This window comes from Paroedura picta, chromosome 2 (genome assembly GCF_049243985.1).
Source record: "Paroedura picta isolate Pp20150507F chromosome 2, Ppicta_v3.0, whole genome shotgun sequence".
Classification (NCBI taxonomy): domain Eukaryota; kingdom Metazoa; phylum Chordata; class Lepidosauria; order Squamata; family Gekkonidae; genus Paroedura; species Paroedura picta.
Window position 1 is genome coordinate 82,906,226 of NC_135370.1, and position 26,887 is coordinate 82,933,112.

At 42.7% G+C, this 26,887-nt stretch overlaps 1 protein-coding gene across 14 annotated transcripts in view; it reads right to left on the reverse strand.

Annotated features, from left to right (window-relative positions):
- Positions 1–1,568: 1,568 nt before the first annotated feature.
- The window catches only part of PPP6R3 (protein phosphatase 6 regulatory subunit 3), a 100,102-nt gene continuing 74,783 nt past the window's right edge, over positions 1,569–26,887 (reverse strand). For 11 of the 14 annotated variants that reach the window (XM_077321315.1, XM_077321313.1, XM_077321312.1 and 8 more), the window contains 7 exons: positions 21,848–21,966; positions 19,923–20,076; positions 12,867–12,973; positions 11,853–12,003; positions 5,819–5,836; positions 5,375–5,497; positions 1,569–3,046 (listed from right to left, as the gene is read on the reverse strand). In XM_077321315.1, the coding sequence (XP_077177430.1) occupies positions 2,995–3,046; positions 5,375–5,497; positions 5,819–5,836; positions 11,853–12,003; positions 12,867–12,973; positions 19,923–20,076; positions 21,848–21,966 (724 nt within the window). In that variant the 3' untranslated portion in view covers positions 1,569–2,994. The remainder of the gene's footprint in view (positions 3,047–5,374; positions 5,498–5,818; positions 5,837–11,852; positions 12,004–12,866; positions 12,974–19,922; positions 20,077–21,847; positions 21,967–26,887) is intronic. The other 3 variants (XM_077321316.1, XM_077321314.1, XM_077321307.1) reach the window with 1 other exon arrangement.

The window sequence follows — 26,887 nt, forward strand, 5'->3', positions numbered from 1 at the left end:
TTTTCTTGATTTAGTCACTCAACAAAATAACAAGCACTAGGCAAAAAAAAAAAAACCCCTAACAGTTGATTTATTAAAGTACAAGAAAGAACATCCAGAATAAAAGGGTTTTAGTGAATGGGCTGAGTAACCATTACAACCTTTAGCTCAGACAAAGTAAACAAGCAGCCTGTTCTACCTTGAACCTTAACCCTTATTTTCCCTTTTCCTCCTCAGTCCAGGGAGATTTAACTATACTGCCCTTTCACTCAAAGGCAGAGCTAACCTTTCCTCGGAGAGCCTGGCTTCCAATCACCAGCCCTCTCCCTCAGAGATTAAAAAAAAACACATCCCGTGACCAGAACCTATTTAAAAGAAGAGCAACTTTTTAAACAGGTTGAACATAACTCACAGACTAAAAATGGGGGAATCCACCAAATGTCAGAGCTCATCAGTTAGGATTTTTCATGCCAACATGCCTAACCACACATGCACAATTCTTATGGTTTGCCATAATAATTCAGTATTATTCACAGATTTGACCACTGCTCATTTATATGATATTCCTAGTATTTTAAAAGACCATAACATTCCAGGTAAGAATAACTTAACCCCCTAACATGTGAGCTGAAAAGTGGCACACCAGATGATTTTGCTGGCATGACTGCTGCTTTGCCATCTCACATCAAGGTACTGAAGGCAAACAGAGGTTCTCAGGACCCTGCTCGTTTAGTTTCATGGAGTTGGAATCTCTTTAATTTACTGATCCTGGAAAGGGTAGAAGGGCCTCAACACATAATGTTGGATGTCGTCATCCGTAAAACTGGCTTGATCTCTGCCTAAAATAGATGGCCCTCTCTGCACTACACATGTGCTGAGTTTTTTTCTGCAGCCTTCACAACTGGATTGCTTCTGATAGATTTCTGCAGTGGAGTGGCCTGATCAAATGAACTATGTTTGTCCGCCACTATGCCACAGATGTCAGCTCCGGAAGAGAAACTGTTTTGCGTAGAGCAGTACTTCAATCTATTTTTCCACTGTATAAACCCACGCCCCCCTCCATAGTGAGTGACAGCTATTCTCCCATGTTTCATCTTTGTGGCCTGTGCAGAAGCCATAAAGATGAAACAAGGTTGCACTTATCTGTAACTTGTTCACTGAGTGATCTTCTGTGCAGGCACACATGACTCTCTTCTTTCCCTGCTGTGGGCTTATGCTTATGGATTGATACCTTGCCATGGTTGCAGATGGAGGACTCCTGGGATCTAAAAACTTTGTTTTAAAGCTTGCTTACTGTTCTTTGTGGCAGGACAGCAAAAGTGCACGCCCATGTGTTCCTGCACAGAAGACCACTCGATTAATAGCAAGATCACTTGAATAGATGAATAGCAAGATCACTCATCATGGAAGAGGGTATGGTCTTATGCAGTGGAATAAATTGGTGAGAAGCAAAACACATTTCCTTCCCTTTTTGGCAGTTTTCCTGTAGCAATTGAAATAGCCCTCAAATGCCGCATCATATTTTGGAACACAAGTGGAAGTATCCAGACAGATGGTACATCCGAAATAAAACAAAAACAAAAAGGATATACCAGTATACATTAGTTTTTATTTCTTTACGCAATGTAATATTTAGGCACATAGCTTGGGACACTTTCTAAAATAAGTCATTGGCCATTGGTTTAGAGTATCCTTTTGGCTTTTAAATACTGGTCAGGAAAACAAATGATGTAAAAATAAATGAATATAACTTTCTGTTAAAGAAATAAAAATGGATTTGCATCTAAAAGTGCAAGAGGTGAAATACTTTAACCCTTTCACCAGACAATGTGGCAATATACATTATATTGCTTCTGTTTGAGAAGGTGGTTGGAATTTCATGACATACAAAATTATAAATTACAATTAGTTTCCATAATCACTATATATATACATAAGCCAGTTATGGAAAAAACTGGTTTAAACTTACAAATGAAAACTTCACACAGATCAAAACAGTGAAAGTATAACAATTAACATGCTCAAGTGCCCAGTTTTGATATTTCCTTTAAAGATATTATACCTTTAAAATGCATGTACTGTAATTACATGAGCAGCATGAGCATCTCATTATATTTAGTTGATTTTTCAAAAGGATTACAGTGTTTTAAATATGAAGACTGTTTCAAAATGTTCCAATTTTATAATGCTTTGAATTAAAGTACACCTTGGTGAATGGGTTAAAAAGTAGGTGAATCACTTAAAATACACAACAAGCCATGTGCACTTCAAAATATTCTAGTGTTTCACCTGTAAGTAATTGTTTCAAGCAAACAAGACTTAACAGAATGTATGGCTTTACAGTAACATCAATTTGTCAACTAAGTTGTAGCAATAAATACTTAAAATCTCTACCAATAGACTTACATTTTGATCTGGCTTAAACAATACGGAAAACAATTACCAATTGAAAACCTGCTGTAAAATGCTGAACACCAAAAATCCTGGTTAAATTATTTTTAATCTAAAACAATCAAAACATTTAGAGGGCATTGCATTTATTTTTGTTTTGTTTTTTGCCAAACGGAAAGAAACATGGATTTCAAATTTCAGGGTGAAAAATTATGGAACTGCTAAATACTTTGGTCACTAATTGTCAAATAGTTATGCCTCAAATACATTAGATTTATGTATTCACTCTTTTTATATAAAACTATTCTTACAGCCATTTTAACTATAGCATCACTACTATCATTACTTGGGTGGCAAGATCTTATTTCACAGGTCACCCATTATTATTTAGAACAATACAATATAAACATACGCAAAAATTTCTTGGTATTTCTCAATGTGCAATTTTTACACTTATGAATTTCTGTACAATGTCTCAAAATCTAGAATATAAATGTTGCTGGTCCTGATCCCTTGCAAAATTAGTGCAGCAGTAACTGGCTCCAATAGGCTCTAGATGAAATCCTCAAGATATCCTTGGATATCAGTTCATATTCTTCAGCCAACAGCAGTCAATATCACATATCATACAGGGCCATTAGCCGATGCCTCTGGTAGAAGAGCCTGTTGACCAGTCCTAAGGAGTTAGAATCTTAGTGTTAGCAGAGACCACCTTAAGAATAAACTGCAAATATTTTATACAAAGGGTAAAAAGTGATAAAATGCTATTACATATATTTAGGTTTCATTTCAGCCGGGAATGAAGAATAATAGCTTTTTAAAACAGATTTTGTTTTTAAGCTAAGGTTTGAAGACTAAGAGAACAGGCATAATGAAAGTGCTCTAGGAGGATGTTCCAGGAACACTGGAGACCAATGGACAACTTTGAGTGGTCATGTTGGGAAGGTATATATTAAGCTATGAAAGCACAAAGAGTAGGAGGGGGACTATGTTATGGCAAAAGGAGTTCACACTATGGGAGGCCAGTGTAGGGACCTCAGGATAAAATCACCTGCTTTGAACAATGAGAGAGGCAAGCGTTGATTGTGCCCAACCTTCAGTCTGAGTTTGGAATGGTGGCAAAACATACTAAAGCAGCCATTCTTCACCTGCTTTTTTTTTTTTGGCCATGGCCCTTTTAGCTCTTCTCTGGTTCCAGGGCTCCCTCTAGTAGCCTGGCCACTTACACAATAAGCTGGGCTAAAAAAAGTTTTAAGGTAAGAGTGAACTAACTATACTCAAGATACTTTGACATATATATGCAAGACAGATTTCTAGAACATTTGACAAAGAGAAGCATATGTGTTCAAGCACACACAAAGGAATGGATTACATTATTTCTTTTTTCCCTTGACAAAGGTCAAACTATCTAGAAATTAGTGATGTCATACATGACAAAAAGGATATTTAATTGGTTCAGTTACCCCCATTAACCCACTGGGCTCCCCTTCTCACATTTTTCAATCTGTGGCCCCCCTTCATAGATGCCAGGGTACCATATGGTCCTCATTGAGAATGGCCATACCAAAGTACAAACATCAGATATGCAGACAGAGGTAGCGAAAAAAATAACGGCTGATGAAAAAATTATGTCATACACAATTACAATACTGAAAGCTGTAGGATTCAATGAGACAACATAAGGACATCAGAATCTTGATAAGCTTGCAACAGGGACAGGACTGAATAAAACATACAACAGTTAGAAAAGAACCAGCTAAGAACATCCATGGATCCTTAACACCTGAGGGGAATCAAGGAGTATAGAATGGTCAACTACATCCAAGAGAAGGCAGAATTTCTTAGAAAGTAGAACATGTAACTAAGTATGTATATCATACATGTGAGAAATAAATAAACTGGATCCAAAAAGGATTCTGCAAGAACAGTGACAGGGTATCTCGCAGAGTCTATCCTTCATAGCTCTGCATTTAAAATAGGTTATTTAATTGGTCCCCACAATAGCTGCCTAGAAAAAATAGCAACCCTGGCTGAGTGCTAGTCTGAAGTTTCAGAATCTGTATCTAAGGTCAACTCAGTCTTTCTGATATCAGCAGGAAACAATCTCTCTTAGCTGAAAGAACTGTTCCAGAAGTCAGGGCTGCCATGACAGCACCCATTAACAATACTTTTAGGTGTTCTAGAACCTGCTGGGGTAAAGAATACATTTAATTACTATACTAGTTAGAAGTCTTACCCACAGCTACTGGACTTCAATAAACCAGCCACTCAACTATGTAAAGGGCATCTTCTGACCCCTGAATAGCCAGGGACTGAGCCAGGAAAAGAGCCGTAAGCAGCTCCCCTAGTGTTTTCATCTGCCATTGGTGCTTCAAAACATGAGAAAACTGTCTATCTGCCCTCTGTCCCTTCTGGTGCTTTGACAGGGATGAGGGGAGCAGTAGTGGAAGAAGAAGGGGGTGGGTGGTGGGTGGGGTGGCCCTTTGTGGAAATTTGATTCCAGTTGCTGCTGTCAGGCACTGTTCCATCTGACAGATTATTCGTTGTCCTCAACTGCCTCCACCAGCAAGTGGTAGGCAGAGGAGACTGATGGCATCAGACTCCTTGAGATTCTTCACAAAAAGTTTGCATATGCCCTGCCCATGGAACAAAGTGGTACAAGCAATACAAGGATACCTTCCTCCATTGAAAGAAAGCTGGCATTCTTAGTCCTGAGGCTCTTCTGAGGCTTCTAGCTTGCCCATAAGTTCTTAATCGAGCTTTTCTGATAAGACCACTGGCAGGATGGAGCAAACAACACCTGCTATACTTCCTTCCATTTCCCCCAACATAGCCTAAACATCTCCCAAGATCAGAGCAACATTCCGACTAGTCATCTCTATACAATATCAGCACACCCTTGTACTCATATCCATTGTTGTTGCTTTTTAAGTGAAGGGTTCTTGGATTAGTCCTGGGATGCCTACATCTGAGCATGTGAAAATAATTGGAAACCAAGTGCTACCTCTGTTCCAGGCTGCTGCTTGCAGGCTGTGCAGGGACAGGGCTTTCTTCTCCAGCTTCTGCATTCTCCTCCACCAGGTATTTACAAGAAGCATCTTGCGAGGTAGACAACTTTCCTTCCTCACTGGTGAAGAAACAGGTTACAGTTTTACATATGTTTAAAATATTTGTGTATCATCATGCACTAGTGGGAGGCTGAAGGAGAAAGGGTCCAGAGATTACATGCAAACAGACATTAGAAATATGAGTGAAACACAGAAAACAAGCACATGGTTGTGAAGTCTGTTCACATTCAACACTGCCATCAGTTTATGATCACATAAAAGGAACTGGACTGGAAAAAATGCAGGATGTCAGATTACAGAGTCATAGGGAGAGGAAGAAAGAATGTATGCGGTGCCCAAAGTGATAAGAAATTACATTCATTATCCTGTACTGTACATACCGATAGGATTTCAACACTCTGAAGCCAAAAATGAAGGGAGGGGGAGAAGAATAGAAAAGGAATATAAAAAAGACCATCAACATTTTTTTAAAGAGAGACTAATCCTTGGATTAAGCCTATTTATGCAGCAGCCGAAAAGGGGGTGGCAATAAATAATGCTTTTCTCTTTCTCCAAGGAACTTACACAGTTCTCTTTTAATCTCATAACAACCTAGCAAGTTGGCTAATATAAGAGAGAAGAATTGGCCCACAGCCATCCAGTTTACCCTGAGCTAAACCTAGACTCCCCAGTTCTAATCTGGCATAATGACTCCCCCAGAACCAAGTTGGGGCAGGGGGGAATAAATAAAACACAAAAATACTTATAACAACCAAAATATCACAATATTAATGTTAGATATTGGCCACCTAGGCAACCATAAACAATATCACCAAGACCACACACAGCCTTGCTTAGATTCCTTTCCAAAGCATCAAGTGAATCCAAATTCACCACAGGCTTGGGTAAGGGCCTTAACGCCCTTTTGCACTTCCCACAAAAATCTTTAAGCAAGGCTGAGGCCCAGCAACATTTCTGTGGTTGCTTAACCACCCCAAACTGGTCACAGAATTCTTACAAGACTACATTGCAAGGTTTTGTCCTCATTTATTTTTCAACTGAATCATGGGAGAAGTTCAGAAAAGAGTTAATAAAAGGAGAAAGGATGTGAAGGAAGAACAGGGGCCAAAGAGGAAGCTGGAGACAACAGGCATGGGGAAAGTACAGGGTAGGCAGGAGAGGGAAGAAGAGCGTTTAGGACATCAAGCATTACACATTTTAAAAATCAATAAAAGGTAAACAAATATACATCTACTAGGGGCAAAGCCCGATGCATCCAAGAATACAACGGGCGCTAGAGCTTGGCAGTGGGAAGAGGAAGGGGAGGAGTCGTCCAGACTGTAAGGGTTGAATGTGTGCGTTGTGTGGGAGGTTGTGGTGGCAAATGAGGGCGTGGGTGTGGAGATATGGGTGTCAAGAATCTGTGGTTTGGAATGTTTGCTGAGTGTGGGAGAGGATTGACCTTTGGGAATTGTTGCATAGTGGTTACAGATGAGCTTTCCAGAGCCATGTCTTCAGATATATGAAGGAAAATCAGACTGGAGACTCTTCTTAGGGGGAGATTACATGGCAACCAATCCCCCCAGTTCTGTGTCATTTCCCTTCTTGTGTGAATTAGGCCACAGACACCGAAATGCCCCTCTGCCCTAATACTACATGGGGTAGTCACAGTACACAGGTGTCTACCCTGTCCCTTCTTCTCCATTTTTTCACTGTTGATAAAATGTTATGTGCCCACATGCTTCTTTCATGGTTGCTCCTTAGAAGAACAGATTTTGTACCCTGTTGTTTACTACCCAAAGGAGTCTCAAAGCGGTTTACAAACACCTTTTCCATTCGTCTCCTCACAATAGTCAACCTGTGAGGGATGTGGGGCTGTGAGAGGTCTGAGAGAACTGGGAATGGGCTGCAGTAACCCAGCAGGCCTTAGGTGTCTCAAAGCATTTGAAGGCTGGACTCTGAGGCATTGTACAATTTTGAAGTCCCACCTCCAAATCTCCAGGAATATTTCCAACCCAGGGGTAGCCAACCTCCAGGTGGGGTCTGGAGAGCTCCTGGAATTACAGCTCATCTGCAGACTATAAAGATCAGCTCCCCAGGCAGAAAGGGCTACTTCGGACAGGGTTGTGGTAGAGAAGAAACATTTAAGGTTGTTGTTGAATTGAAAGACTTGAGGCCTACTGCACAGGGTTGTTGTGCAGATGAAACAGGAGGCAAAAGAACCAGTTTCGTCTGCAGAATAACACTGCGCAGTAGGCCTCGAATCTGCAGGGAGTTGCAAAGAAGAAAGACACATGGCTTGGCTGTGTCTAACCCGCGGCCAGAGCAGTATTTTAAGTGAGAAGGGGCTTTTCTGTGGCTTCCCCTTCAGTCAACTGTTTGGCAGAAGGGGGAAGTTCCCCAACCTGAAAAGGAATGCCCTCAGGCTACCCTGCGTTACTCTCTGAAGGAAAATGCCTCCCTCCCCTCAGTCAGGGGCTGTCAGAGGTTCCTTCGCAGCAGGCCTGAAGGGAGGGGGGGAGGGGGAGCACTCTGCAGCCTCCTGCCAGCTCTGTCAGGGTTCTGAGGCAATTTGCAGTTGGACATGGCAGTCAGGACAGCCTTGGGGCGAAAAGGGCTGGCGCAGCCTGTCCAAGCCTCTGTTCTCATCCCCCTTGGCAGCTCTGCTGACCTCCTCTCCCTGCGGTGGTCAGGAGCAGACTGGCAGCCATGTCTCCTGATAGCCCCTGGCTGGGCTGGGTGAATGGAACTCTGGTTTGTCCTGGTGAGGAGCCAACAAAAGGCGCTTTGCACCTTCCGATTGGCCCCTCCGCTTGTCAGTCCGGGGCCAAGGGGCCAATTGTTGCCCCCCCCATCCCGGACTGAACCCACCCCAACACCCCTTATTGTTTTATTAAGAGGGATAGATTAGGGACAACTATACCTCTATAAAAGGAGGTTGCAACACTTCACCAAAGCTCAAACTACCTACAACTATTCCCCACTCACTAACAACTGCAATCAGGGGTAGTCAAACTGCGGCCCTCCAGATATCCATGGACTACAATTCCATGTAGTAGTCCATGGACATCTGGGGGGCCGCAGTTTGACTACCCTGGCCTAGATCCATGTAATCCTACAGCTATAAAAAGACAACAATAAGTCAAAAATATATTCAATAAAGAGCCAAAAAAGCCACTCTCAAGTTAAAGCTTCAGGCTGCATGGTCTTTCAAAAGTTTTACAAAGAAACTATTCAATAATGCAAGGCCCCACCTGCAAACCTAAATGGTACCACCTACATCAGACTTACAACTTCCCTGGCTGTCTCAGAAAGTGAGACCTCAGTTTGGATATGAACCTACTTGGGAGCCCCATGGAAACATCCCAAAGATAAGTGTGAGAGGAGGAAAGAAAAGCTTGCTTACATTTGACTGTTGTTCTTTAAGAAGAGTTGGTTCTTATATGCCGCTTTTCTCTACCCGAAGGAGCCTCAAAGCGGCTTACAGTCACCTTCCCTTTCCTCTCCCCACAACAGACACCCTGTGAGGTGGGTGAGGCTGAGGGAGCCCTGATATTCCTGCTCAGTCAGATCACAGCTTTATCAGTGCTGTGGCGAGCCCAAGGTGACCCAGCTGGCTGCATGTGAGGGAGGAGCGCGGAATAAAACCTGGCTCGCCAGATGAGAAGTCTGTACTCCTAACAACTACACCAAGCTGGCTCTTTTACCAAGCTGGCTCTCTAAGTGGACCATCTGTACTTTTTGCCTCAAAGAGCTCAGATTCAGAAACTTCTAGAACAAGATTTTAGTGCCCAAAGGGAAGGAATCCTGCTTTCCTATTCACTTCCAAAAACAAAGAGTACATGGCAGCAGTTTTAATTGTTCTATGATGTATTTTTTATAATGTTGTTTAACTGTTTAACTGCCTTTGTGGCCCTCATTAGGCAGATAATTTTAAAAATCTGTAACATAAATAAAACACAACCTGTGTTGTGGGAGGAGTTGGGATTCATCACCTACCTGATTGGCCATCCATCCAATGAATGGCCAGTCAGGTAGGCTGTTCCGCTCCTGACTACCTCCCCTCCAACTTCCAAATAGCCCCCTGAAGTGGCCTGACTGTAGGTGAGCCAGCCAGCAAGTTGGAGCTGGGAGGCCCTGGGACACTGGTTGCTCCCTGCCACGGCCTTGCAGGGCCTTGGCACAGCCGGCCCAGATAGGGGAGGGAAGCGAGAATGCCCTGCCTGTGCCCCCCCCTCCAGCCATGAGCAGCCCTGTAGCAGCTTTGCAAGGCCTCAGCAAACCAGACTGGGTCACAGGCTGAGGGAGAGGCGAGAACCCATTGCATTTTTTGTACCACGGGCTTTTCTGCTAGTAAATAAATACATTCATTAAAGACATTTATCACAGGTGGGTTGTCTGAATAAACAAATGACTTGACCTGAATAGCATAGATTTATGTACACTTCTTGAGGCTGGAGGTGGGATGAAGATGGAAAATTAGGTCCTTATTGGAATTAAACTAGTATCTGGGTACAGAAGAAACTGTTCCTGTGGGGTCTGACGGAAAGACTATGGGCATGGAGCGCAGAGTCCACTTGCTTTGATGAGCAGACTGTCAACAGGAACAATACCTGTAGGATGAGGAGTCATTTCCAACATGAGTGCCTTGACAGAAAGACAGAGCTGAAAAAGCCCCTTGAACTGCTTCTTTAGAGGCTGAGTGCAGATAAGAGGAAACCCATTGGAAGATAATTGAAAAAGGGAAGTTCGAAATGGGGAGTTACCTGAGACCCATCTTATCTTACCACCTTATCTAGTCACCACATTACATTTCAACTATGCATAAGATTTCAACATGTTGTCTGGTTACATTGCCTTCTACTATGTACTAATTTGTTGGCTATTATGCTATTTGTTAACTTTGTATAAAACTTGGGAGACGTGTATTTGGTTGTAATGCTGGCTGTTCAATTTGTATTATTAGTTTGAATAACAGACAATCTTGCAGATGTTATGACATTGCATTAAATAATGTGTTATTTTCTTATCATGGGTGGTTTTGTATTATAATAGGTAAAAGTAATCCTTTTTTGGATGTCTATAATAATTTTTTGACATGTAGGTAGCTACCACTGTATTACTGAAGTTTTTTTCTTCTTACTATGTCCACCTCTGTGACCACTGTTTTTTATTGATGGCTTCATGGCATCACACACTTTTATTTTTTGTTTATGCTTATATTGGCATATCAATATAATGGACATAGCTTTTAAAGTGGCACTAAAATAAAATAATGACAAGTCAAGTTATCCAATTCCCAGCATTCATTAAAAGATAACTTAAGTCTTGGCTAAGGAATATATGCCACTGTCCTATTTACAGAGCCTTTATGTATTTGTTTCAGAAGAAATTATTACATAATAGAGGAATATCCCAGATGAAAGCTATGTGAAAACTGTCTAACAGGCATATTGTCAGTGAATACACACTGAAAAGTGCAACAGACAAATTTGAGCAAGGCATTGTGAACTTCATCTAAAGAGAATACTAAGAAAGAATGAAAAGCTCGCCTGGACTTGACCAGAGCCAGGGCCTTTTTTGTCGTCGTCCCCCCCCCCCCCCCCCCCGGGTGGAATGAGCTCCCGGAAGAGCTATGGGCCCTGTGGGAGCTTGTGGCATTCTGCAGGGCCTGTAAGATGGATCTCTTCCACCAGGTATATAGTTGAGGTCAGTGCAGTCAGAAGATCAAATGCCCCCCCTGCCCCCCCCAGAAGATCTACCACCATACTGAGGACCAGCGGATGCTGTCCCCCTTGACGACCGGCTAGCAGTCAGCCATGGTGGGATGAGGGTTGATGATTTATATATTGTTGTATGTTGTTTTAATGGGATTTTATTGGGGGTTTTATTGTAATTAGGCATCAATTTTGTAACCTGCCACAAGTCGCATGTCAAGAAAAGTGGGAAATAAATAAATAATTAAAATAAAAGTGTATGGTCCAGGAAGAAAACTAGAAAATTGCCAAAAGTTAACTTTTAAGATACTGCAAAGTAAACACTAAAGTGAAAAAGTGCATTTTTCACTTTTCAGTACCATCATTAGCAATTCAAGGATGGAGGAGAAAGTCGCTAATTCATTCAGCTAGCCACAGCAAACAGGCCATCTGTGTTAACTAAACCAATCTGTTTATGAATCAAGAGGACCAAAGAGACCTCGCCACAAAATTTCCTGATTACTTGAACTTCATAGAACACAAAGCTAGATCTCAGAGCAATAAACTTTTTGGCTAAATTTAGAACACAGCTGCATCACAATTTTATAAAAAGCTTCCCATTTTGTGATGGAGTGGTATTCTTTCAAACGTTGCTATAAAAGTCTTAATGACAGGCCAACATTTTCAAGAAGCCAAAGATTTTTCTCTTAGTGTGAATCAGAACATTAGGTTTCCTCACCTTTTGAAGACGGCAGTTTCTGTTTTAGCATCTACAGTAAGGCTAAGGGTCTCCTTCATGCTGCCATTCATTACTGTCTCAGTCACCTTGTCTGCATTTTCTATGTCATCTTCTCCATCGGAACCAGCCTCCATTGCAACAGTTCCTGCAGCTGGAAGAAAGAATATGAAAAATATCATTTATTTTATTTTTATCTTACTTTCCAATCCCAAATTGGATTCTGCATGGCTCTAGGAAATGAAATAGAATACAAGTAACAAAATTTATCATCAAATAGTTCTCAGAGAGGACTCCTCAACTGAATTAGATCTGAGTGAGGGGCTAGCAGCCCTTCCCTCCTGACAGCCTCATCAAAGGCAGGGGAAATCACAGAACAAATAAGCTTTGCAGCCACAACCAGAACTGAGCCAACAAATTCATGATGAAAACATGGCCTATTCTCTGACGATATTCCCTGTCACGTAAGGAGATCATAGTCTGAGGAAGAGTGCTTGCACTTCAAAGCTCATGCCCTAAATAAATCTTTGTTGGTCTTAAAGGTGCCACTGGACTCTGATTTTATTGTGCTACTTCAGACCAACACGACTACCCTTTTGAATCTATCTTGAACAATGTTACTGAGAGCAGCAGGAAAATAAAATCCAGCCAATAAATAAACAAACAAACAAACAAATTTTTGCGGTGGCTTTTAGAGCATAAAACAGAAACATGACCATGTGTGACAATGTTTTCATAACCTTTATAAATGTATACTCTATAGCAATCCTTCAGTCATGTTCTACTCTATTTAAGAAACACAGCCATTAAGATAACTAGCTGGTCACATCAGAAACTAATCACTCACAGGCTCCCATTACCTCTTAAGATGTCTATTAGATGAGCAATTTTGGGAAAGTACACCCCTATCAGAATTACATCCTTTTAAACTCAGTGCCTTCAACAGATTTTGGGACAGCTCTACTTAGGACTACAGATAGTCTCAAATGCATTTCTGTGTTATTTCACTACACTTACCTTCTGATTGTGTTGCAAGTCCAGCTACATTTGAACTCAAAGGGTCTACTGGTTCTGTGTTGGTTTCCATCTCCACAGGTGAATTACTTCTTAAGGAATCTTTTGAACTTGAGAAGAAATTCAAGCTCTGATTAGTTCCATTTACAAGTTTTTTTAAAAAGATATTTTGGTACAATCGGCTGCAGAACTCATTAGGCTGAATTCCTTCCTTATCCTCCAACTAAACTGTGAGAAAATACTTTTTAATGACAACTCATCTCGGAGCTATCCAGACCATTTGGAGAACAAAGAGTTTGAGATAGGCTTGGAACTATTTGTGAGTCTAATCAAAACTTTATTGCCTTTATGCACAATAATAATTTCCATAGTTGTAACTTCCTAGAAAAAAAAGTCCTGTCCCTTTAGTAGAGGCTTAATTATACATTTATTTACTGTTTGTTATGTCCAAGCCACAAAAAAATTCAGCTGCTCATTTCCACATACTGAGCCCCTTTAAATAGAAAATATGTTTTTTCCAGGCCTGCTAAAAACTTATTTAGTGTCCAAATTACCTCTCAGAGTCTAGAGGGCACATTTTAAACCCTCTTTTTACCTGTAAATTCACAATGAAGAATCTCCATTATTGTATTTTTATCTCACTTTAATGACTAAAATTAATTCAGAAAACTATTATACCAACTACTATCTCACATGGTGAAAAAGAAACTATCCAAGTAAATATCACAGGCATATTTGGACAGCCTCACAGGGAGGGAGAGACTAAAATACATTTTAGATTTATAATAAAAACAATCTCATGCACAAGCAATTCAAAGTACATATGAGGAAATGGGACCCAAATGCATACATGTTTGTGAATGTTTACACTCCTTATAACTAAAAGATAGCAGATCTCAATTCCTCCTTTTAGAACTAGGACAGGAAGGTGAGGGGGGGGAGAGATAAGTGTTAAACTGCAATGTAAATAACCTTTTCTACTCTTGCCAGTTGGCATCGATCTATATTTTGTACAATTTACTGCAGCATTCACTGCACATCCACTGGCCTATAATTGACAGAAAAGCATGTTACCAGGAGCCTGTGAAGATAGGAATAGAATCTGTGCTCCTCTGAGGAATGTATGAAAAGTCTTCACAGAAATAAGCTTTCTTTGAGCTGAAGATTAATATGGGGGAGAGGGGGAAAGAGTTTTCATGCTATCCTAAATAGCTAAAGCCAGCTTCAGGGAAACCCTCATATGGGGTGAGGGGAAATGACAGAGAAAATGGATTGAAACACAGATATGACAACCCCATCCACATTCCGCCTTAGAGGCAAGGTTTTCCCTCAGTTTTTCTTTCCCTTTACTGACTGAGCCATCTTAGTATTATTATTATTTATATTATTTTATGTATATCCCACTTTTCCCAGTAATCTGTCTTGCAGCAGGTTACAGATAAAACTCCCAATAAAACATACAACTGATTGACATTAAAACAAAAATTAACCCCGTCCCCCCATAGCAACGACAATTCCAACTAGCTGTTATCTGGTGCCAAGGGGACTCAGTGCCAGTTCACCACACACAGCAATGGTCGGCTGGCGAAGACTCTATTGGTCTCTAGTTCCCTTCTCTACGCATCTGCCCAACTAGTGGGTTGCTGTCAGATCTTCCGGGTCTGGCCTCAACCATAGACCTAGTGGAAGAGCTCCATCTTGCAAGTCCTGCAGAACACTGGAAGGGCCCTTGACTCTTCCGGGAGCTCATTCTACCAGGTCAGGGCCAGGTCCAACAAGTCCCTGGCCCTGGTTGAGGCCAAATGAACTTCCCTGGGGCCAGGAATCACCAGCAAGTTACTACCCGCAGAGCATAAAGCCCTGCAGGGGGGATAGGGCGATACATGGTCCCTCAGATATATGGGTCCCAGATTGCGAAGGGCTTTAAAGGTTAAACCCAAAACCTTGAATTGGATCTGGGCCACAACTGGCAACCAATCAGCTGCCCCAGCACTGGCTGGATTTGGGCCCTCCAAGGTGCACCACAAGTAATGTGTTTTTTTCTTTCCTAAACAATTCTGGCTATCCCACCCTGTCAAAGTATAGTGGGAGGGACCTGTGGGAAAGGAGCCACATTTAACTTATATGACTTAAGTGGCACTCAATATATTTCTATATTACAAATTAATAAAATATTTTATTCAACATCCGGTGAAAATGGATAAAATTTCTACAGTAATTCAATATAGATAACTCTAGTTCTTCTGTTTTAGGCTGTTTCTTAAACTATTCAGAGTTACTTAAAATCAGAGATAAGCATGGACCTCAACATAAGTCAGGAAATCCCACAAAAATTGGCCAGTTCAGTGTTTGCGATCTGGTGTTCACAAAGCCACACACCCCACAAGCACATGAAGCCATATGGGTCCTTTTGCAGGCTCGGCGGTTTGGGGGGAGGAGTTAGCTTTTCCACACGTGTCTTCCCACGTTAGAAACACTGACGTTCCAGGAAGAGGATTTGGGGTTGTTTGCCAGTGGCCATGGAAGCTTCAATCACCACCCCTCTACTTTAACCATTCTTGCCTATAGGAGCAGCAAAACATATCCATTTAGAATAGTCATGTGTGATCACATTTCATTCTTTGTTCTAGCATGGAGTGAAGAGTGTGTGGGAGAGCTATAGAACAAATGAAGGCAGAAGAGATATTTGCTGGATAGTGGGCCTTGTGCTTGGGGGAGAGAGGATGACCACCTTCTGAACAACCAACTTTTTAGCTGGGGGTGGTGTCCGTCTGTTTTTCAAAGGGGTTACCCCTCCCCTCCGATGAGGTAACTTTCGATTTTAGCAGAGATTTTTCCCCTCAGGTGTAGCATGAAACCTCGCTGCAGTCTTGTTTGGCTTTGAAGAAATACCCACTTGTTAGGGCATTCTGGGAGGACACTTAGGATTTCCTTTCCTTTTTTTCCTTGGAGCAGGGTTTGCTTGCTTAGTTTGGGAAGAAAGTAAAAGTTGGATCTATCCAGATCCTCATGGATCTTGCACCTTTAAAAAGGGAACTCAAACAAATCCAGTACCAAATAACTTGTGGAAGCCAGGACTATGGACTAGACCATTAAAAAAATGGATCCAACACTTTATGGTGCTGCAGCAGCTCAAAAACCTAGATGTGAGAAATGGATCCTAATGAATTCACATTATTTTTATAACAAAGTGAAATACCATTGTGTCTTAAGACTACAGAGAGCCCCACAAAAATCACACATCCACTGTGTCATGGGGCCACAATAGCATGAAAATGCAGTTTATATAGATTGATTATCCATGTGGATCCCCAAGATTTTTTTCACTTGATCAGGCTTTCTCAACAGGGTTTTTCTTATACTCCGGGATTTCTTGACCACCATGCAAGGGTTTCCTGAAGGGGTGGGAATTAATTTTTAATATATTTTTAAATCTGTGAAACATTTATTGGGTGATATGACTATATATGGCCGTCAACCTGACCCACCCCTCAAATGGCCAATTATGGGTCTGGAGTGGGTGGGAAAGTGTCCCTGGCAGGCATGTACCCAGCTATGCTTCCCAACCATATTCTGCTTAATGGTGCCACTTCTGGGATTTCTTGAAGCCTGAAGAAAATTGAGAAAGGTTGCACTAGATCATCCCAAACTGAACATCAGGTCACCTATAATGTTAATAGCCACAGTGTGAACCACAAAAACCATGGTGACACCATGGAGCAAAAATCCTGATGGATCCTTGGGGTTTTTATACTGGGTCACCCCAACATCACCATCAAGTAACATATCATGCCCATGGCCACAGCTTTCACCACAGAAATCACTGATCCACACTTTGGCCCATTATGCACGGCCGCCGAAACAGCGAATTTGGGTCACATCGAAAAAGCGGAGGGGGAAGACGCGACGCATACCGGTTATACACGGGGCGGGGTGCGACGGCGGCAAAACCCAGAGTAACTGATTATGCACGTGCCGATCCGGGCGCCGCTTCTGGTTGCGCCCCGCTCACCCGGAAGCTGCGCTTTCTTCCGTGTTTCACTGACGCGGCTTTTTCGGCGGCATGCACCGAAGCTGCAGCCGGCTCCGTGCGTTATCCGTGATTTTAGTCGCCGCCATTCCACCCCGAATGTGCGCTAAAACCCCCGTGCATAATGGGTCCAAGTGGCAACACAACAGAGCAAAAACGTGTTTCCAAAGCATGGGCTCTGATGAATCCTCATGGCTCAGTCAGTAAAGGGAAAGAAAAACTGAGGGAAAATCTTGCCTCTACGGTGAGATGTAGATGAGGTTGTCATATCTGTGTTTCAGTCAGTTTTCTCTGTCATTTCCCCAAACCCCATATGAGAGTTTCCCTAAACTCACCATCAAAACATAGATCATACTAATGTTTGCACCACAAAAATTACAGATCCATGTCCTCATGGCAACATCAAGGAGGAAAAACATGGTTCCAAATCACAATTTGTGATAGATCCTCATAATTTTTTGCACTGGATCATCCCAAACTCACCATAAGATCATCTATTATATCAATAGCCACAGCATGCACCACAAAAATCACAGATCCACAACTTCAAGGCAAAAAACATGGCTCCAAAGCACAGATCGTGATGGATCCTCATAATTTTTGCATTGGGTCACGCCACATTAACCATCAAATTCTTGGTTCCCTGGGGTTATTTTTGAAAGCAACTTTAAGCAACTTTTTGCTCCGCTCACCCTCATAGGGGGGGCTGGAGTTGGCTGAGGTTCAACCTTTCTTGGTTGTAGGGTCTGGGGCTTTCCTCTGCTGGAAATTCTCCAAATACTGTCCCAATTGTAAAGTCACATGCCAAAACCAGCCACATTTATTAGAGATTGTTCTGGGGGTGATCTCATTTCTTCTGACTCTTTTTGCTCCTGCTGTTCTGAAGCCTGGCCTGAACTGGGGGAGATCCTCCATTTCAGCTCTCTGCAATTAGGAGGCTGGCTCCATGCCATGGAGGGTGCTCGTCGTGGGGTGGCATGGGGGACGCAGGCATCCAGACAAATTTGCAGGGGTGTTGCATGGAAGAGGCAAGAGGGATGGAGGGGATGGTAGAAGAACATCTGCCTCAAGAAGAAGAAGAGTTGGTTCTTATATGCCGCGTTTCTCTACCCGAAGGAGGCTCAAAGCAGCTTACAGTCACCTTCTCTTTCCTCTCCCCACAACAGACACCCTGTGAGGTGGGTGAGGCTGAGAGAGCGCTGATATCACTGCTCGGTCAGATCACAGCTTTATCAGTGCCATGGCAAGCCCAAGGTTACCCAGCTGGCTGCATGTGGGGGAGTGCAGAATCAAACCCGGCATGCCAGATTAGAACTCTGCACTCCTAATCACTACACCAAACTGGCAGTCTGCCTCAGGGGAACACATGTTGCCCAACCTAAGGTGAAGGCCACAATAGTTTTTGAGGAAGACTCGGTCAAGCTCATGGTGACAGTGTAGCTAGCTAAGCCCTGACTCAAATCCCCTGGAGTAGCGATCCCCAACCTGTGGGCCGTGGACCACATGTGGTCCTTCGACTAATTGGAGGTGGGCCCCAAAGGATGCCTTCCCCCCCCCGTCCCTTTACTTCATCCCCCCCAGCCCTTTACAATACACTTCATTGTTGTGGCGTGTCTGTATCTTATTTTGAAGGGATTTTTAAACATTACCATAGCGATCAGAGAGCGCTAGGGCAGTGGTTGAGAGTAGAGGAGTAAACTACCCCCCCCCCCACAGGGCCTCAGTAAAAGGCGTTGAGTGGTCCCCGGTGATAAAAAGGTTGGTGACCACTGCCCTGGAGTACTGGACACACATGGCTGCCAAGCAGCCTGACCTCACAAATGATGCCATGAATCTGCTATTCTAACTCCCCACCAATGTGCAGGGCGAATGGGTGTTCTCTCACATGGGAAATATCATCAGCTAACGTCACGCATGCCTGGACCAGTGACATGGAGAGGTGGGTGAGTGACTAGTGCTTTAAGGCAGAGGAGTGGCCCACATGCAGAAACCATGTCCACGATGAGGTGATGCAATCAGAAGATTCCACTGTGAATTTTGCATCCAAGAAACCAAACCAGTCCTTGAATACAATGAGGTTAGTTTAAGATTGGGGTTTGAGGTTTGTGGTGCCCCCTGACCTGCGGACCCCCACCCCAAACCTCCATTTTTCAGGTTCATGCCCACCTCTACATAAAATCTTTTTGTTGACAGCCTTTTGTTTCAGTGTTTCCTTAAACAAACCAGTACACTTTCTTTATGTGTTCTTAGACTCTTTTGGTATCCAGAAGGATGGTATACTCTTTCCAACAGCCAAACTCCTTCTCTTAAAGCACCAGTACTGGTCTTGAGTTTCTAACTGGTTCTTAATGTCTCTAAAAGAGGCTTCTAATCACACCAGACCAGGGATCTCTGTACTCGAGCTTTCACTTGTTTAAACTTGGTAGAGAAATTCTTTCTCTCTCTACAAGATCTATCCCCTTTCCTTGGCCTGAATGGAGGATTCTTTTAACAGCCTACTTTTTGCCAATTTCCCCCAGTTCTCCTGTCTGTGTTGAACTGCTCTCAGTCAGGGCTGAGAATTCTTCTCAGCATTCAGTTCTAAAGTCTCTCTCTGCTCATATGATGCCAACCAATCAGATTGCTTGGAGCAGCCTGTCACTCAAGGCTCTCAGTTTCTATTAATAATTAACACTTCACAGTCCTTCAGCTGTTTGTACAGCACTTCTAAACAGTCCATCACAACAGGTAATAAGAAGGCTACAGAAATGCCTGGCTTGCTGCTACTTGCTGTTCTGTACCTTGAAACATTCTACAGACTGAAGCTTGGTGCCCCCCATCGAAATAAAGGGGAGGGGGAGGGTTTTTTTTTTTTTTTTTACTATTTATCTGAAGAACAAAGGTTGTTTTAGGGCCTAATTATCACATGTCATCTCAATTGTATACAAAAACTTCCTCTGTGATGGTTTGAAAGCAAAGCCAAAGTTTAAAATTATCAGGCCTTTTCTTCAATTCAGTTCAGTTTTTTGTATGGTATAATACTTTCCTACCTTAGAGAAGATGTGAACTCTGAAAAGGAAGCCCATCCAGTTTCTTTTGCTGACACAGGTTCTTCTGTGCTCCACACATCAGACCCAACAGAATCTAGATTGCTACCATGTGTGGTTTCCATAGGAACATCAAAGTTAGCTGACCAGTTAGGTGCTGGAAAGATTAGTACATTTATTTATCATGATATAAAGCAGTTATCTAAATGTATAATCTCTAAAGCAGAAACCATAACATTAATTTGCAAAAGGCCTTTGATTTTTTAAAATTAAGATCAAAAGGGAGATTTTGATCATCAAGTACGCCTTGCAGAGAGTTTTAAGATCAAGTGAGCAAAACTTGCTCAGGATCCCCAACCTCAAGGAATTAGACTGAGAATTGGGGTCTTTTCAGCCCTGTTGCTTAAAGAGTCAATTAATCCCAAAATAACCAACTATTGCGAGTCCAAAGTAGCCTGCTCTTCCTGCAGTCTACATACAATTTCAGGTTTACCATTGATCTGGTAAACAAATGAGAGTGTAGGCCTTTATACAGTGACATTAGAATCATAGAATCATAGAGTTGGAAGGGGCCATACAGGCCATCTAGTCCAACCCCCTGCTTAACGCAGGATTAGCCCTAAGCATCCTAAAGCATCCAAAAAAGTGTGTATCCAACCTTTGCTTGAAGACTTCCAGTGAGGGGGAGCTCACCACCTCCTTAGGCAGCCTATTCCACTGCTGAACTACTCTGACTGTGAAAAACTTTTTCCTGATATCTAGCCTAAATCGTTGTACTTGAAGTTTAAACCCATTACTGCGTGTCCTCTCCTCTGCAGCCAGCAGAAACAGCATCCTGCCCTCCTCCAAGTGACAACCTTTCAAATACTTAAAGAGGGCTATCATGTCCCCTCTCAACCTCCTTTTCTCCAGGCTGAACATTCCCAAGTCCTTCAACCTATCTTCATAGGGCTTGGTCCCTTGGCCCCAGATCATCTTCGTCGCTCTCCTCTGTACCCTTTCAATTTTATCGACATCCTTCTTGAAGTGAGGCCTCCAGAACTGCACACAGTACTCCAGGTGTGGTCTGACCAGTGCCGTATACAATGGGACTATGACATCTTGTGATTTTGATGTGATGCCTCTGGTGATACAGCCCAAAATGGCATTTGCCTTTTTTACCGCTGCATCACACTGCCTGCTCATGTTTAGTTTACAATCCACAAGTACCCCAAGGTCTTGTTCACACACAGTGCTACCTAGAAGCGTATCCCCCATCCAGTAGGCATGCTTTTCATTTTTCTGACCCAGATGCAGAACTTTACACTTATCTTTATTAAATTGCATCTTGTTCTCATTCGCCCATTTTTCCATTGTGTTCAGATCTCGTTGAACTCTGTCTCTATCTTCCGGAGTATTTGCCAGTCCTCCCAATTTGGTGTCATCTGCAAACTTGATGAGTAGTCCCTCCACCCCCTCATCTAAATCATTAATAAATATGTTAAAAAGTACCGGGCCGAGCACCGAGCCCTGAGGTACCCCGCTACTCACCTCTCTCTAGTCTGATGAAACACCATTGACAACAACTCTTTGAGTGCGGTTCTCTAACCAATTCCCTATCCACCTGACTATCTGAAAATCCAGATTGCAGTCCTTCAATTTATCCATCAGAACATCATGGGGAACCTTGTCAAAAGCTTTACTAAAATCCAAATAAATGACATCAACCGAATTTCCCCGATCCAGCAAACCTGTTACTTGGTCAAAAAAGGAAACCAGGTTGGTCTGGCAGGACCTGTTGGAGACAAATCCATGCTGACTTCCTTGGATCACCAAGTAAAAAGTACCACATTGGTAAAAATATTACCAGAAAGCTAAGTGCCTTCTCACACCTGGGGACAATGGCCTACTGCATGGGTCCAGTATAATATAGATGAAGAGCAACTTACGTTCATTTAAATCTACTTCCATCTTGTCTTCTGTATTGGTACTGGAATCAAACAAGTCTTGCTTTGCTCCATCCTCTTCTTCAGAATCTGTACTTTCTTCACTGTCTGTGCTGCCTGAGCTGTTTATGTTTAAACAGACAAAAACATAAAAAGATTATTACTTCCACTAAATGAGATGGTCTCCTTTTCTAACACGAAGTTACACGGAGAGGCAGGAGAGAAACAAAAATCAGATGGTCATGCTTGAAGGAAGTATTAGCCATATTTTAACACAATAGTCAAGGGACCCTTACACTATTCCCAATTGAGCAGAAGACTAAAACCCTAATCATATTTATTTAAAATACTTGTATAGAACACCTTGTTTAAACTGAGTCTGGGGTAATGCCCAACCATTTTGAAGAAAATGCAAACAGCACGGCTAGCATTTTAAAAAAGTAGCTGTGTTAAAGTTAAAGAAAAGCCACACTAGTCTAAAAGGCAAGTATCTCCATTAACAGTATATATTTTTAAATAGGAAACCAATCCGAAAAGTAATTCATGAAGGTTCAGGAAAATAACTTTAGCCTGGTGCGAAAAATAAAGAGGGATAGCAATACTTATTTCCTAGAGGCAAAACCTGTTGAGCCCAGGAAAACAGCAGGCGCTAGGATGCACAGCTGCACCGTGGCCTTCCTACAGGCTGGCTATGTGGCAAAAGCTCCTGCTCAACCCTGCACACTTGAGGCCCCACCTCCAAACCTCAAGGAACATTCCTGACACAGGGGTCACCAACCTCCAGGTGCGGCCAGGCCAGGAAATCTCCTGGAATTGGAGGTCATCTGCAGACTATAGAGATCAGCTCCCCAGGGGGGAAATGGCTTACAGGGGGTTTCTCAACTACTGTCTCTATGTCAGCTTTTCTCAACTTTTTTATCATTGAGAAACCCCTTGTGGAGTTTGAGAAACCTCAGAAGTGGTTTTGAGAAATCTCCTGTGGCTTTGAGAAACCTCAGAAGTGGGATCTCCAGGCCCTGGCTGGAGGCTAGCATCCCTGTCACGGTTCAGGAATTTCCCTGGAGGAAAGAGCTGCTTGGGATGGGGGATGGAAGCTGTGTAGTACTCCCCACTATAGACACACACAGAAAGAACACAGAAGCATTCCTACTTTCTCAAATTGCAAACCTTATTAACCATAACACAATCACCTCTCCATATAGGAAACACCTGAGTGTCTCCCTCCTTGGATTGCTCTGAGAAGCCACTGGCCAAAAGGTTCAAATTTAAAGGAAAAGAATCCCCTAACAGTCAATGAGCAAATCAAAAAAGACTTACACTATCCTTTGGCAACAGCTTCTTTTGCCTATGAGGTAGCTCCATCTCTTTAAGGTAATGGCAATTTCTAGAGCTTGATGTAGTGGTTAAGAGGAGAGGCTTCTATTGTGGTGAGATGGATTTGATTCCCTGCTCCTCCATACACTAGGTGACCTTGTGCTATTCAAAGTCCTGTTAGAAGCTGTTCTCACAGAGTAGTTTTCCTCAAAGCTCACACAACCTCACCTACCTCACAGGGTGTCTGTTGTGGGGAGAGGAAGGAAAGGCTATTATAAGCCACTCAGACTCCTTTGGCCAGTGGAAAGGAGGGTATGAAAACCAACTCTTCTTCTACTGGGAAGGTGCTACTGGGAAACAGCATCTCCGCCCTCCACATGCTGTCATGGTGCTTCTATGCACCGTCTGTAGTTTCACAATCTTCCATTCCACTGGTTTCAAATTTGCTTTATTGTGATGGTCTTAGAAAGACTTCAGCAAGATCAAGGTGGTATCCATATGGAAAGAAGAAGTCTACATTTTCCCAGCTAGAGCCACATCAGCATTATTTTCCCTTCTGCAATTGCTTGTGATGGTTACCCCCAAAGCAATGCTCCCATCTCAGATTGCAAATTGCAAACCTCACACGACTTACTTATGAATAAACATTCCCAGAGCAGAGGCTTTTTGGCTGCTCTGGGTCCCAGAGGACCGGCAGGGGGGCATTTCTAGGCCTCCTACAGCCCCCTCACCAGAAGGTGTGAAGAGGTGTTTTGCTCCCCACCCCCATGTCCTCTGAGTTGAGAGGTCAGGAGGCCAGGGCAATGGCAGCATGGCAGCAGAACATGCTCTGAGGCCGGCTCCTCTTCCACCCATCAAACTTCCACCCATCAAAAAGGGCCAGCAGGGGGCCATTTCCTGGCCTACCACGGCCCTCCCTTCTAGAAAGCAGCATTATCCCCCCCCTTGTCCTCTGAGTTCAAAGAGGCCAGGGCAACTTACTGGCAGTGGGGCATGTTCTAAGGCTGCCTTTTCTTCCTCCCAGAAAACTTCTGAAACCAGCAGGAAGTCGGAGGCAGAGAGCTGACCTCCTTATTAGCGCTTCCTGGCTGAGGGCTCCCCCCTCATTGGTGCTAAATTATCAGGGCAGGCCAATCCTGGCTGAGGGCCATCTTCTATTGAGGGAATATATCGGGGAGGGGGCAATCAGGTAGGGAGTAATCTAAACTGACTGGCCCTCAGTGGCAGAGTACTCTCTATCTATTGGGGATACATCTTCAGGAAAGGCCAATCAGGTAGGAAGTGAGCTGTTTACTTGAGCTTTATTGTGTTTAGTGATAGTAATATGGCAATGTCAACATATGCCCCCCTCCCAAAATGGCCAATGATGGGCCTTCAGGGGTTGGGAAAGGCAAGGGCTCCAAGTGGGCAGGTATACAGCTATGCTTCCCAAACATATTCTGCTTGATTGTGCCACTTCTGGGGTTTCTTGAAGCCTGAAGAATATTCCAGGGGATCCTCAACAGTAAAAAAGTTATGAAAGGCTGGGTTAGCACATAAAGAAATTTAATTAATCTGAAGCATGTATTAGGTTTATGGTCTTTACAGAGAACTAAACATACCGTTGAAATTAAATGCACTCATGAAAATCTTTTTTTCAAGAATATTGACCAACCCATGTTTCATGGGGGTGGCATTTTAAGGTAAGTAAATTTGCATATCTGTACTCTATCGTCTCACATCCAGTGTTTCTGGGGAAGCTAACTGAAAGGGCTGCTGCGGACCAAATATCAGCATTCCTGGAAGACACTTCAGCCCACTACCCATTTCAGTAGGATTTCCATCCTGGACATGGGGTAGAGACAGCGCTAGTTGCCTTGACAGACGACCTCTTACGCCAGCTAGACCAAGGCAGGTCAGCACTTGTACTACTAGATATGTCAGCAGCGTTTGACACAGTCGAACATGAGGTTCTAGTTCACCACCTAGCAAACACCGGGATATGGGGAACAGCCTTTAAATGGCTGATTTTCTTCCACCGTGGAAAAAGGGTAGTGATACGAGAGAAAATATCTAACCGTCATCAGCTCACATGTGAAGTTCCACAAGGAGCAGTCCTCTCTCCTATCTTATTTAACATCCTTATGCACCCTCTGGCTCAGCTGGTAAGGAGGTTTGGGCTGGGTTGCCATGAATACGCAGATGACACCCAGCTCTTCCTCCTGATGGATGATCACCCTGACTCTCCCCCAGAATCCTTAGCCAGATGTCTGGAAGCAGTGACGAAATGGATCAAGCAGAGTTGTCCGCAGATCTTGAAGTGCAAAATATCAACCGAAAAACCGGATGTGAGACAAATCCCAAATGGGTGAAATATCTGGGAATCTATCTAGACAAAGAATTCCAAGAACTCTTCACTGGTAACTATGAAAGACTCTGGAAGACCATGCAACTGGATATCAAAAGATGGAACGAATTAAAACTGTCCTGGTCAGCTCGAATGACTACGGTCAAGATGAACCTGTTGCCCAAATTCAACTTTTTGTTCCAAATGTTACCAATAGTGATCCAGGAGAAAACGCTAAGAAAATGGCAATCAGCGATTAACAAATTCATTTGGAGTGGAAAAAGGCCAAGAGTTGCTTTTAAAATACTTCAAGACGTGAAGGAGAGAGGAGGCCAAGGCGTTCCTAATTTAAAACTATACAAAGACGCAGCAGCACTTACATACATAGTGGACTGGATACGGGAACCGCACTCAAGAGAATTGGTATTTGAAAGAAAAACCATGGGTAACAGTTTTCATGAAAGACTATGGCCAGCAGGAAAACAAAAACAAAAAGCAGTAGCAAATACCTGGACTAGTGGGCTTATGAATGTATGGTCAAGATATAATAAGAGACTTTCCCCCACACCATCAATACTGAAATCGCCAATTGAGGCACATTTTGGTAAAGCTCAACAAAAAAGGTTGACCTGTCTCCAGTACAAAGACTTAATATCAAAGACTGGTAAGTTTAAGGATATACAAACAATAAAGGAAGAAGGAGTAGAAATTCAATGGTTAGAGTATAACCAACTAGTATCCAGATTCAAAGCAGAGTTCCAGCAATCGTTAAATCTAGAGGCTCCAATACCAGAGTTTGAAAACTTAGTAATCCAAGATAAACCACATTTACAGGGCCAAATATATAAACTGTTACTAAGGTACGAGACAGAAATGGAACGGGTAAAGCCATGTATGATCAAATGGATGCAAAATATTGAGACTAATGTGACAATGGAACAATGGGAGTTAGTATGGTCTAGAATACCAAAGTATACTAACAGTCAAATACTTAAAGAAAATTGGTACAAAATGTTTTATAGGTGGTATGTAACACCAAAAGTGATCGCTAAAATTGCCAAAAATTGTAACAACAAATGTTGGAAATGTGATGATAAAGTAGGTTCTTTTTTTCATATGTGGTGGAGATGTGAAAAAGTTTATAAGTTTTGGGCAAAAATACATACTATTATGCAGAAAATGTGGGGTCTTAGATTCCCTATGAAAGCTGAAGCTATGTTATTTCCTCCTCAGTGCCTCCCAACCCACACACAGAGCTTCTTCTTCTACGCGACGACGGCAGCAAGACTAGAATTGGCCAAGAAATGGAAAACGCAAGAACTACCCTTGACAGAAGACTGGCTGAATAAACTAGTTGACTTTGCCAAGATGGCTAAACTGACACTGATAATTAACGGAAAAAC